General features: G+C 40.2%; 1 protein-coding gene across 14 annotated transcripts in view; it reads right to left on the reverse strand.

Annotated features, from left to right (window-relative positions):
- The window catches only part of CUL2 (cullin 2), a 95,674-nt gene that overhangs the window by 52,911 nt on the left and 28,160 nt on the right, over positions 1-14,603 (reverse strand). For all 14 annotated transcript variants that reach the window (XM_038389885.2, XM_043509564.1, XM_043509560.1 and 11 more), the window contains 2 exons: positions 3,186-3,291; positions 2,660-2,742 (listed from right to left, as the gene is read on the reverse strand). In XM_038389885.2, the coding sequence (XP_038245813.1) occupies positions 2,660-2,742; positions 3,186-3,291 (189 nt within the window). The remainder of the gene's footprint in view (positions 1-2,659; positions 2,743-3,185; positions 3,292-14,603) is intronic.

Consider the following 14,603-nt stretch of genomic DNA (forward strand, 5'->3'; position numbering starts at 1 on the left):
ATACCTCACCCACCTTGTCTCTCTAATATCCTGGGACCAACAAGGCTACAATCATTGGGATATATTTAATTTACTAATTTTATATTGTGTTATGGATTAAAAGTTCCAGTTATAAGAGGTATAATTCCCCTTCTACTTACCGATATTTTTTTAAAAAAAAAACACAAAACACATTAGTGGACTGAGATATAATTGCATGAAGTAGAATTTACTTTTATATACAGGCTTGTATACTGAGTACTAGAAATGAGAAGTGTGCATATAATTTAGTTTTTTATATAGTTCAATGTTCCGTCCACTTTATGTAATATTTGCTACTTCAGAAGACATTGTGCAATTCCTGCACTGCTAAACTTGATTCTAAAAGACAGCTACTGCAGTTGCCACTAAAATCTTTACAATTGTTCTTTGCCGTAATATTAATTGCTGGCAATATTGCTTGTACTAATTATGTACGATTGATGTACTTTGTAGCATGGGGCACAGGTCACTTGCTGGAGGATTCTCTGCTCCTTTTAGTCTTTAAACCATGATTTGAGGACTTCAATAGCTCAGATATAGGTGATAGGTTTATCGCAGGAATGGGTGGGCGAGATTCTATGGCCTGCACTGTGCAGGAGGTCAGACTTGATGATCCCTTCTGACCTTAATATCTATGAATCATGGAAGATAGCACAAATACTACTGAAATATTAGTTCAGCAGAGGCAAAATTGTAAAAGTTTGACAGAAAGCACTACACTGTCTGGTACTTGAAAGAAATAATTTTTTGTAACAATAATAATCAATTCTCACTTGTATACTGCATTTCATCATGCATACATTATAAATTGCTTTAGAAAGGAAAGTCATTTGCCTTATTTTACACATGGGGAAACTAAGGAACAGATGTGAAATTACTTGCGCCAAGTCATACAGCAGTGCCTGTGGCAGAGCAGAAAAGAGTAATCAGGTCTAGCCATTAGACGATAATGCTGCTTGGAGCCCTACAGGCACACAGTTTTTACCACTTTCAAAGTTTCTTTAAAAAACAACAACAACAAAAAAAACCCATCATAAGCCCCGCTCTCTTATAGGCCCCGATCAAAAGCCCACTGAAATCAATGGGAGTCATTCCATTGACTGCAACAGTCTTTGGATCAGGCCCATAATCAGCTAGTTCTCCACAGGGAAGGAATATGATCATTTTCATAGTTATTGAAAGTGTTGCTTCATGGTTGACAATAAATAGTCCTCTCTAATAAGCGTGTCAGCATCCTTTTCCTACAAAATACCCAATTTTCATTGATCAGGCCCTCTATCTCAGTAGTGTCATTCACATTTAGGTCCGCTAATAAATAGTCAAGATGAGAATCCGTGCTGCTTGTCCTTAGTGTAACTAAACAGAAACTTCTGCATTGCTAAGTGGTATACTCTTATGACCCTCATTCACCAGACTCAAGAGTTAAGATATGATTATTGTTACTTAACACCCAATTTATCCTTGAATCAGTGTCCATGTTGGCTTCAGAAGAAGTGGTTTTAGGCAGTTCTAAACATTATTAGGTATATTACAGGCTTCAGAAGTAATGTTTCAGGAGGATGTAGTATCAATCCTTAACACATTTTCATAAAATCCAGTTGAAACGAGTAGAAATGAAATATAAATAGTTACTAGTATGCTATAAAGCAATTACAAAGTGCTTCATTTGACTATATTCAATCAGTATAGAAATATTAATCTTCACAACATACTTCCTTATGTGCAGTAGGTAAAAATCCCCATTACACAGATATATAAAGAGGCACACACACTGTGTCTAGCTCAAGGTTTCTCTTCAACTCAGCATTAGAAATAGGAAGAGAAACCAGAGTTCTAGTCTCAAGTCTTAGTACTAAAGAACATTCCCTCTGGATTATAGTTAGGCTGGTAGGATTTGATTTGAACTGTTAGTCCTTAGTAAACATCTATTTCACCTAAGACATTGAAACAGATGAAAAAAAATATACACACACACACACACACATCTCCATTGGTAACAGTCGGCAAGCACAATCTCCCACTTTGCACCTACAGGAATCCAACCCCACAGCAGCACAGGGAACTCTCTCCAGCCCCACTGTCACGGTCCCATTCACTCACAGACCAGCTGGGAGCATGGGGGCCATCTCCAGGCAGGAGCCATGCAGCAAGGGGGTGGCCTCCCCCAGGAGCGTTTGCTCTGCACTGCCAAGGTGACAGCTTTCTCCACACCCCGCAGCTGCAGGGATCCAGTGTCATCAGTCCTGTAACCACACAGGTAGCTCCCTGTAGCCCCAGTGTGAAACTGGAAATTTATTTAAATAGAAATTTTTTAAAAAAAGCTTAAAAATAAAAATCGGTATTAACTGAATTTCAAAAAAATAATCATCATTAAATTCTTCCAGGCCTAACTATAGAGAATTAAATTTTTCAACTCAGGTTCTCTTTCTGCACAAGTAAATCGCAACAAAAGCGTTTATATTTTTTGACAGCTAAAACTTTTGTATATCAACATGTTCAGAGTTGGCTTATAATAAAATAAGAAAGCAGCTTAGCTGAAGTCCAATGAACTCACAGGCCTCTCCAAGCAAACAATTACAAAAAATTTTTAGACCAGGTTAGAAACATTGTAACCAACAGAAAACAAGCAAGCACTCACTTTTTGATTTCTCGGAGGAGCATTCGAATGAGAATGGCCTGCAGCGGTTCAATCATTAATTTCCTCCACATATCAAGTGCTAGCTGTAAAGATAAAAACATCACAGAAAACTTATCCCATAGTAAATGCAGTTTAAAAATCCACAAACTGAAGCAAGATTTGGGCAGGAATTAATATCCGTCCCAATATTTGTTTCCATTCTCAATTCTTTTGTTTGACAAATTCCAGGTCTGCTTTATCAACAATATTTTACCCAGATCCACACCTACATAGATCCTCCCACCTCCAGGTTGTACCTTATTTAATTTTGCTTTTCAGATAAGAAACTGACAATTCCTCTATAAAACTTTTTAACCTGATTTTCCAAGGTGCTCAATACTCCCACTGAAAGTCAAGCAATATATTTTTAGATTGTACATATTTTTAATTTTAAAAAATCAATATTTAAAAGAACAGTTGAATTATAAGATGTGTTTTTATGTACAGTTTATGTTTACCTCTTACAGATACTTTCAGAGATACTTACCTCTCCTATTTCCATCAGTGGTTCACTTATATCCACACCTCCATAGCCATACTGAAGATCAGCTTCAGTTAATTTGTTCTTCTTAATAAACTGCGTGTTGAGGTACCTATGGAAACAAAAGCATTTTAATCAACCCCCAGAGCACAAAACTGAGTGAGATGTTACAAAGGTTATTGAAGTATTTAGCCACACAATGTCTTTAGCCTAGTGGAAGGAGAGAAAGCAGGTGACTTTGAAAATGACTATTACAAGACCTCTTGTATAAAAACAAAGGCTGTAGGACCTCCCTGAATTAATTCACTTGAACTACAGCATTAAAAAAAAGCCTATTTTTTATAAAAATTGCCAGTGATAGAAAATTACCACAACCCTTGGCAAGTAGTTCCAATGTCATAGACTGAAAGTTTAAGGCCAGAAGGGACCATCAGATCATCTAATCTGACCTTTTGTATATTACAGGACACCAGCACTACCCAGCATCAGTATACCAAACCCAACAACCAAAATTAGACCAAAGTATTATAGTCCACAGGAGACTAAATTATTGTGTGTCACAAGCAGAGGACAGAGAGATCAAGATGCATCAATATCCGACATCAGTATCAGGGAATTCATTAAGAGAGATATACCCAGATAATCCTGGCAAATGACCTATACTTCATGCTGCAGAGGAAGGTGAAAAGCCGCCAGGGTCACTGCCAAACTTATCATGGGAAGCATTCCGACCCCACATTGGGTGATCAGTGTGAGCAAGAACCAGTCAGCTAAGCATGCTCAGTACCCCCTCAGAGCACTAGTCCACCCCATCCAGTGTCCCATTTCCAGCCTTTTGCTTCAGAGGAAGACCAGTAAAAACCGCACCCCAGAACACACTGGAGGGCGACAGGGGAAGGAATCCCTTCCTGACCCCTGCAGGTGATAAACTGAAACTGTGAAGCATGAGCAATTAGGAACAGTACATAAATCAGAAGTGCCCACCTGGGCTCCTGAGCCCTGCTCCCCAGGATCCCAAGGAACCTCATAATACAATTCATCCAACTCAAATCTCAAAATTAAGTAAGTTGTATGCCCCCAAAACTCCTGTTGAGAGGCTGTTCCAGAACCTCACTCCTCTGACAGTTAGAAACCTTTTTCTAATTTCCAACCTGAATTTGTTCATGGCCAGTTTATTCTAATTTGTTCTTGTGCCAACTTTTTCCTTTAGCTTAAATAGCTCTTTACCCTCCTTGGTGTTTACTGCCGTAATGTATTTTTAAAAAGCTATTATAGCCTCTCTCTGCCTTCTTTCTGACAAGCTAAACCAGTGGTTCTCAACCAGGGGTGCCCGTACCCCTAGTGGTACATCAACTCATCTAGATATTTGCCTAGTTTTTATGTAGCAGGCTACATAAGAAGTATTAGCAAAGTCCATAAAAATTAAAATTCATACATACAATTACTTGTTTATACTGCTCTCTCTGTCCACACACACACACACACACACACTATACACAGAAATTTAAGCACAATACTTATATTCCAATTTGTTTATTTTATAAGTATATGGTTAAACATGTAAAAAATTAGCACTTTTTCAGTAATAGTGTGCTGCCACATTTTTGTATTTTTAGGTTTGATTTTGTAAGCAAGTAGTTTTTAAATGAGGTGAAACTTGGGGTATGCAAGACAAGTCAGACTCCTGAAAGGGGTACAGTAGTCTGGAAAGACTGAGAATCACTGCGCTAAATAAACCAACCTTTTCCAGTCTACTCTCATAAAATAGGACCTACAGTCTCCTAATCATTTTCATAACTATTCTCTGCACCTGTTTCAATTTGAATTCATCTTTCTTAAAGATGGGTGACCAGAATTGTACATAGTATTCCACATGAGATCTTACCAGTGTCCTGTACAATGGCATTAATACTTCTTTATTTCTACTGGAAATGCCACACCTGATACATCCTAGGATCGCATTTGCCTGTTTCACAGCTCCATTACCCTGGTAGCCCATCATCATCATTCTGTGATCAACCCACACACCCGTTTCTCTCTTCCTCTATCATTTCCAATTGAGGAGACCCCAGCTTGTAGCAGAACTTATTATTAGACCCTAGTGCAGTGGTCCCCAACCTTTCTGTAAGAATAGCACATTCCTATTCCCAGAAGACTGTGGCAGGCGCCATACACCCCGCTGCCAAAATGCCACAGAGAAGTGGCAGCGGAAAGAAGTGTCACCGCCGAAATTCTGCCGAGAAACGTTGCCCATTTCTCGGCAGCATTTTGGCGGGCGGTTCTCCAGCGGCCTCGCTCAGCAGTGGCATTTCAGCGGCGCAGTGTCCTGCGGGCGCACACAACTTCCCCGGCAGGTGCCATTGTGCCCGCAGGCATTGCATTGGGGACCCCTGGCCTAGTGCATGACCTTGTACTTTTTACCATTGACTTGAATCCCATCATTCCAGTCTTCAAGGTCTGCCAGATATTTCTGTATAATATTTTGATTCTCCTCTGTATTGATAACTTCCAACTTCGTATCATCAGCAAATTTCATTGGCACATTCCTACTTTTAGTGCCAAGGTCAGTAATAAAAATATTGAGTAAAACTAATCCCAAGCAAGATCTTGAGGAACTCCGCTATAACCTCCCTCCAATCTGAAACCCTCCACTAGTAACCTCCCTCCAGTTTTCAGCACCACCCTTCCCTTCTCTTCATTAGCCAGTTCTCTATGTACCTACAGTTCTTGTGCTAATCCCCACCTTCTCTAATTTAACTAATAATTTGCTATTTGGTACCATGTCAAATGCTTTATTGAAGTCTAAGTATATTATTGATTTTCCTTATCTTAAAAAAAATTATATATTATATATATATATATATATATGCTATTTTCACAAAGAAGGAAATCAGGTTATTCTGGCACAATCTACCCTTGGTAAACCCATGTTCCTATGGTGCATTACATTCCCTTTACCATTTACCTACATTAGTTTTTTCTTTTCCTTTCTTTCATCATGTGGTCCACAGTCTTCCATACTATTGAGGTTAGACTAACAGATCTGTAATCGCCCAGATAACTTCCCCCTTTTTTAAAACACGTCTGACATTAGCTATTCTCCAATCATAGGGTACTACTCCCGAATAGTTGTATTAAAAATCCTTGATGCTAACTAGCAATCTTATGTGCATATGGTTAATAACCCTCAGAGTTAAAAATATATGCCTTATTTCTAGCCTGAATTGGTCAAACTTCCAGCCACTAGAGCTTGTTATACTTTTGTCTGCTAGATTGAAGAGCTCATTACCAAAGTTTTGTTCACCATTTAGTTACTTATCTTGGTTAAGCTAAAAAGACTGAGCTTCTGGATTCTTTCACTATAAGGCATGTTTTCCTATCTTTTATGGCTCTTCTCTGAATCCTCCTCAATTTATCAACATCTTTCTTGATTTTACAACACCAGACCTGGAGACAGTATTCCAGTAGCAGTCAGACCAGTGCCAAGTACAGAGATAACACAACCTCCCTATTCTTATTCCAGATTCAACTCTCAACACGTATAAAGCATGCATTAGTCCTTCTGGCCACAGCATCACACTGGAATTCCATAAGGAATTCTCAAAACACAATTGAGAATGAATTTAATATTTATTTTAATATCATCACATGATCATATCCCATTAGCTTTTAGATATTAATGACTTTTATAAAGCATATGAAACAATTGCTTGATTTATTATGTTAGTCAGTATTTATCGTGGAGTACTCGCACATAAAAATTGTCAGTAATTACAAGATGCCATTATTAATTGGATCGGACCTGTTTCAAAAGGCACTATGTTTTGACATGTATGGCTATAATTCTCAGTACATACTGTATACAGTTTTATAACTTCCAAGTGATGGACAAATATTAGAGTATCAACTTTAAAATTACAGGTTGCAAACAAAAGTACTTACCTGTTTCTTAGACAACAGAACTTTTTTTTTTTTTTAAATCTAAGTTTGCTTCTCATTACTTGTGCTCTTTTGATTACTTTTTTCATTTATCTTTGCCTGGTAACATTTACTTTGCTTGATTTCAGATTCCTCAAGTGTAGTGAAGTGCGATGATGTGCGTAAGTCATCTTTTGTCCTACATTTACCCAGAAAAATCAGCATTCATCAAAAACTCTATAAAAGGAAAACACTGCACTCAGAACACATCAACTAAAAATACCCTTCCTATTTAGAAGCACTTAAACCTATACTAAAGGCTTCCTGACCCAACTAATACACGGTATTTTTTGGATATCCCAAACTTGAATGTAGGTAACATTAACACAATGGATTACTGTATCCTAGAAAGTAGTGACTGTAAAAAGCATTTGGAGATCATGGTTAAGGCTATATTTTTGTCACAGAATCCGTGACTTCCAGAGACTCCATGACATTCTCTGCTTCAACCAGGGGGCTGTGGGACTCTGCAGCTGGTAGCCAGCAGGGCCCTGGCAGGGTTCCAGTGACAGATGACAGCAGCGACAGGGGGCCCCCTGCAAGATTCCAGCAACAGGTGACATATTTCTGAGGGGGCCCTCCTCAGTATTCCAGTGACGGGAGACAGCCTCGGGCAAGCAACTGGGGTGTCCCGTTTTTCTCTTTGGGAAATATGGTCACTCTGCAGCTCCCAGCTGCTACAGGCAAAGAGGGAACCCCACGTCTCCCAGCCACCATAGTGCAGGGGAAACCATGGAGCTGCAGCAGCAAAAGTCACACAGACAGGTCACAGCTTCTGTGAATTTTGATTTATTGCCCATGACCTGTCCATGACGTGTCCATCACTTTTATTAAAAATAACCATGACAAAAATCTTAGCCTTCGTCATGGTAGACAGCCAACTGTACTATGACCTCATAGTACAATGAGGTGGCTAAAAGGGCTAACGTAGTCACTGAATGTAGCAGATGGGGGACAGAGAGTAGGAATAGGGAGCTGACATTATCTCTATGTATAGCATTAGCGAGACTTACTGAAATACTATCCAGTTCTGGAATTCACAACTCAAAAAGGATGTTAAACTGAAAAGAGTTCTGAAAAGAGCGACAAGGATGATCCAGGCTCTGATGGATTCTCCATAACCTGAAGTCTTTAAATGAAGATTGGAGAACTTTCTAAGAGATATGCTCTACCTCAAAACCAGGAGTTATGGTCTTAAAGTAGAAATTATTGAACAAAATTATTTGGCCTGTGTTGTGCAAGAGGTCAGACCAGAAGGAACAATTATCATAGTCTTGTCTTAAAAATCTGTGACGGCCCCTTGTCCCACAAACATTTGTTTTTCCTAGTTAAATATTTTACTTGGATCAATTCTTACAAAGCAGACCTGACATTCAAGAAATTGAGATAATACAAACTTCAAGATTCAGATTTCTATGAATTATTCCAGTTATACCACTACCTCGGATCCAAACCAGATTGAGAAGAAATAAAGCAGCCAACATCTTTGAATCTGTGTTGATAAAAGGATTAATTGCAAAGTTGGACTGATATAGAAATCAATAGGTTGCAACATAAGAAATAAAAAGGGGAAGTCGAGTTTCAGGGTATCACAGAAAATGATTCCTTAAAAATACCAACACAACCACTTTCTCACCACTACAAACGTAGTCCCAGTGAAAATAATCGCACACTTCTAAGACAATCACTAACCAAAAAAACCTCACCACCAAACAAAAACAAAAAAAAAAACACATACATACCCTACCTCAAACCAGATACAACCAATGCTTTAGAGGACACAAGGCAAGTTTAACCACCACTTACATCACATACAAATACACAGTTTAAAAAAAAAAAAAAAGTTAAAATGGAGTCATTTCAGTTACAGCTCTCCAGTGCTGCACAGTTTGTGTTGTAAACACAGCACGGAACTAGGAGGTGGGTGGCACAGTTAGTTAAACTTGCTATTGATTTTTTAAAAATATGTAAATACTTGTCTTAGCCTCAGGTTATGTAATCTGTTTAGTGAAAATTATAGGCCAAAATTGACCTGACACTATCCCTTTAAACAGAAGCAAGACCTCTGTGAGGAATTAATTATGCTTTACTGTTACAAGATTTGCTCATTATTAATGAAGATTCAAGTTGTCAGAATTTAAATCTACTACTCTTCAACTGAAAATTGTATATACATTTAGCTCCAATATGTGCAGACATAAATTAGCACCATTCTTTTTAGGAAGCAGGGGGAATCACAAAAGAGAGATGTGGGAAGATGGAGAGAAGTGGGAAGATGTTATGAAGTGGATGTCACTTTAACACCTGAGACTCATAATTTTGCTTTATGATTCCAATTGTTGCATGCTTAATCATCACTTGACAAACGATAGTACATGATCTTGCCAATTTATAATTACATGCAATTGGATCATGCAGAACTATACATAATCAAATTCTTTGCTTGTTTTAGAAGCACATTTGGATATCTACATATTTAACTCCTGTATCCATTGCTAATGAATGTGTTTTAACAGATTCTTTGTAAGTCTTGCTATCTGAGCTGACTTATCCAATTCATTAACTGAATTTTGTTTTCTCCGCTCATTCCTGCCTTAATGCCTGAGAGAAGTAAAATGGTAATAAAAAAGCTTGACAGAACAGAACTGCCAGGAGAGGAACATGTTTTACAGTCTCAAACCCTAGCCTTTGCCTCTTTCTATCCATCAATGAGCCACGTCGTCACATCACCTGTTGTGTAAATTCTACAGGGCAGATACGAGTCCTTACTTGTTTCTGTGATGTGCTTAGTATCTTTTTGTGCATCAGAAAATAGTAAATAAAGAACTCCACATAAGGTTACGAACATGTTGCCTACTCCTAAATTGTAGTTATACACTGAACAGCAACTCCAAAAAAAAAAAAAAATATTATGGGGTCCCATGTATTCCAGTTTAAATGTTAAAAAAAAATCCTCACACCTCCCAAGTGCTAGCCCTGTAAATTAAGCCTGGGCTCTGAGAGTCAAATTAGGTTCTCCCCTTCTCGTACAATGAAAGTTCTACAAGCTACATTAGTCAAGTTATATCTGTTTAATTCCACAGTATTGAAATTGTACTCTCAGTATGCACCCAACTAGAATCTAGCAAACAATTCTGATGACAGATAAGGAGGAACAGAATCTGTGTAAGCTGTATTGGGCTCTTCACAATTAACAGGAATAAAAAGCAGTACAAGCTCATTAAAAAAATCAGAGGGTATCATTTCTAATGTAAAAAGAAAAGGAGTACCCGTGGCACCTTAGAGACTAACAAATTTATTAGAGCATAAGCTTTCGTGAGCTACAGCTCACTTCATCGGATGCATTTGGTGGAAAAAGCAGAGGAGAGATTTATATACACACACACAGAGAACATGAAACAATGGGTTTATCATACACACTGTAAGGAGAGTGATCACTTAAGATAAGCCATCACCAGCAGCAGGGGGGGAAAGGAGGAAAACCTTTCATGGTGACAAGCAAGGTAGGCTAATTCCCACCCAGCAATATTGTTAATCTATCCAACTATACTCTTAGCCCAGCAGAAGAATCTGTCCTATCTCGGGGCCTCTCCTTTTGCCCCTCCACCCCCACGAACATGATACAGTTCTGTGGTGACCTAGAATCCTATTTTCGACGTCTCAGACTCAAGGAATATTTCCAACACACCTCTGACCAACATATTAACCCACAGAGACCTTCCTGCCAACACTACAAAAAGAAGGATTCTGGGTGGACTCCTCCTGAAGGTCGAAACGGCAGCCTGGATTTCTACATAGACTGCTTCCGCCGACGTGCACGAGCTAAAATTGTGGAAAAGCAGCATCGCTTACCCCATAACCTCAGCCATGCAGAACACAGTGCCATCCACAGCCTCAGAAACAACTCTGACATCATAATCAAAAAGGCTGACAAAGGAGGTGCTGTCGTCATCATGAATAGGTCAGAGTATGAACAAGAGGCTACTAGGCAGCTCTCCAACACCACTTTCTACAAGCCATTACCCTTGATCCCACTGAGAGTTACCAAAAGAAACTACAGCATTTGCTCAAGAAACTCCCTGAAAAAGCACAAGAACAAATCCGCACAGACACACCCCTGGAGCCCCGACCTGGGGTATTCTATCTGCTACCCAAGATCCATAAACCTGGAAATCCTGGACGCCCCATCATCTCAGGCATTGGCACCCTGACAGCAGGATTGTCTGGCTATGTAGACTCCCTCCTCAGGCCCTTCGTTACCAGCACTCCCAGCTATCTTCGAGACACCACCGATTTCCTGAGGAAACTACAGTCCATTGGTGATCTTCCTAAAAACACCATCCTAGCCACTATGGATGAAGAAGCCCTCTACACCAACATTCCACACAAAGATGGACTACAAGCCGTCAGGAACAGTATCCCCGATACTGTCACGGCTAACCTGGTGGCTGAACTTTGTGACTTTGTCCTGACACATAACTATTTCACATTTGGTGACAATGTATACCTTCAAATCAGCGGCACTGCGATGGGTACCCGCATGGCCCCACAGTATGCCAACATTTTTATAGCTGACTTAGAACAACGCTTCCTCAGCTCTCGTCCCCTAATGTCCCTACTCTATTTGCACTACATTGATGACATCTTCATCATCTGGACCCATGGAAAAGAAGCTCTTGAGGAATTCCACCATGATTTCAACAATTTCCATCCCACCATCAACCTCATCCTGGACCAGTCCACACAAGAGATCCACTTCCTGGACACTACGGTGCTAATAAGCGATGGTCACATAAACACCACCCTATATCGGAAACCTACTGACCGCTATTCCTACCTACATGCCTCTAGCTTTCATCCAGATCATACCACTCGATCCATTGTCTACAGCCAAGCGCTACGATATAACCGCATTTGCTCCAACCCCTCAGACAGAGACAAACACCTACAAGATCTCTATCATGCATTCCTACAACTACAATACCCACCTGCTGAAGTGAAGAAACAGATTGACAGAGCCAGAAGAGTACCCAGAAGTCACCCAGTACAGGACAGGCCCAACAAAGAAAACAACAGAACGCCACTAGCCATCACCTTCAGCCCCCAACTAAAACCTCTCCAACGCATCATCAAGGATCTACAACCTATCCTGAAAGACGAGCCATCGCTCTCACAGATCTTGGGAGACAGACCAGTCCTTGCTTACAGACAGCCCCCCCCCCAACCTGAAGCCAATACTCACCAGCAACCACACACCACACAACAGAACCACTAACCCAGGAACCTATCCTTGCAACAAAGCCCGTTGCCAACTCTGTCCACATATCTATTCAGGGGATACCATCATAGGGCCTAATCACATCAGCCACACTATCAGAGGCTCGTTCACCTGCGCATCTACCAATGTGATATATGCCATCATGTGCCAGCAATGCCCCTCTGCCATGTACATTGGCCAAACTGGACAGTCTCTACGTAAAAGAATGAATGGACACAAATCAGACGTCAAGAATTATAACATTCAAAAACCAGTTGGAGAACACTTCAATCTCTCTGGTCACTCGATCACAGACCTAAGAGTGGCTATACTTCAACAAAAAAGCTTCAAAAACAGACTCCAACGAGAGACTGCTGAATTGGAATTAATTTGCAAACTGGATACAATTAACTTAGGCTTGAATAGAGACTGGGAATGGATGAGTCATTACACAAAGTAAAACTATTTCCCCATGGTATTTCTCCCCCCCCCCCCCGCTGCTGGTGATGGCTTATCTTAAGTGATCACTCTCCTTACAGTGTGTATGATAAACCCATTGTTTCATGTTCTCTGTGTGTGTGTGTGTATATAAATCTCTCCTCTGCTTTTTCCACCAAATGCATCCGATGAAGTGAGCTGTAGCTCACGAAAGCTTATGCTCTAATAAATTTGTTAGTCTCTAAGGTGCCACGGGTACTCCTTTTTTTTTTGCGAATACAGACTAACACGGCTGCTACTCTGAAACCTGTCATTTCTAATGTAGGTTCACAATTTAATGGTTCTGTATTCATTTTTGGACTTACAGATGCATTATTAGACAATACGTATAACCCATTCAGCTCATGTATGAATATTCAGTCCAGCAGTCTTCTTTTCTGTTGTGTAAATTGCATGGGTGATTATTCACAAGTACTATAATTGTAAAAGGCATTTACTATGATTTGGTACACACAGATGGGGGTAATAGCCAGTTTTCATCTCCACAAACTAAAATGCAAATCTTGCTGTGCAACTTTTATTACTTATTCGGATTCAAATGAGCGAGTACTTCATTGAAGGCAAAACACAGTACGCTCTTCAGGTTTCGTAAAGACGCAGCTCCCTTCTAAGGTATCAGTGATCAACAAAAATGTGTTTCACATTTTGAAGGATCCTTAGGCTTAAAATCAATTGTATACATCAAGGGGAATAGGATGGCACAATACTTCTCTGGCCCTGACCTTAAGTGTGCCATTTTATACAAATGGTGCTGCTCTATAATATGGTTCTGTAATACTTTAATAGGTTTTGCTCGTAATTGAATTACTGGGTAGTGCAGTGCTGTAGCCAGAACTTCTTGCTATGTGAGCTTTATTAATATGTATTTTTTAAATTTCATTTTTAGATTAAAAAGAATATTTAGATGTATAAGATACTTCCCCTTCTTCTGCAGAGCCAGCTGAAAACAAACACAAATTAACAATCCCAGCTCTTAGACATGTGCTTATAACATTAGTAATGCTGTTGCTTCAGTGATGAAGTCGACAGGAGTATAAACACACTACCAACACTTTCAATTGTATCTAGTCATTTGGGATGTTCAGGTTGAGACACCTTCAAGAGGTCTTTTTTTGGATGGTGGATACTGGGACAAAGTTCCTCCACTACCTTGGTGGGTCTTGCGCTTATTGGCAGATTTGCTTGCCTTGGGGCTTCACCGCAGCCCTCAGTTTGGCTGTTTTCGTGAACCCACAGTCCAGGTTGACTCCTCCTGTGTCTGACCAGGAGTTGGGAGGTTTGGGGGGAACCCGGGCCCACCCTCTACTCCGGGTTCCAGCCCAGGGCCCTGTGGAATGCAGCTGTCTAGAGTGCCTCCTGGAACAGCTGTGCAACAGCTACAACTCCCTGGGCTACTTCCCCATAGCCTCCTCTCAACATCTTCTTTATCCTCACCATAGGACCTTCCTCTAGTGTCTAATGATGCTTGTACTCCTCCGTCCTCCAACAGCATACGTTCTCACTCTCAGCTCCTAGTGCCTCTTGCTCCTCGCTCCTCGCACCCACACCACAAACTGAAGTGAGGTCCTTTTCAAAACCCAGGTGCCCTGATTAGCCTGCCTTAATTGATTCTAGCAGCTTCTTGATTGGCTGCAGGTATTGTAATCAGCCTGTCTTAATTGTCTCCAGCAGGTTCCCGATTGTTCTGGAAC

Source organism: Dermochelys coriacea, chromosome 2 (genome assembly GCF_009764565.3).
Source record: "Dermochelys coriacea isolate rDerCor1 chromosome 2, rDerCor1.pri.v4, whole genome shotgun sequence".
NCBI lineage: Eukaryota > Metazoa > Chordata > Testudines > Dermochelyidae > Dermochelys > Dermochelys coriacea.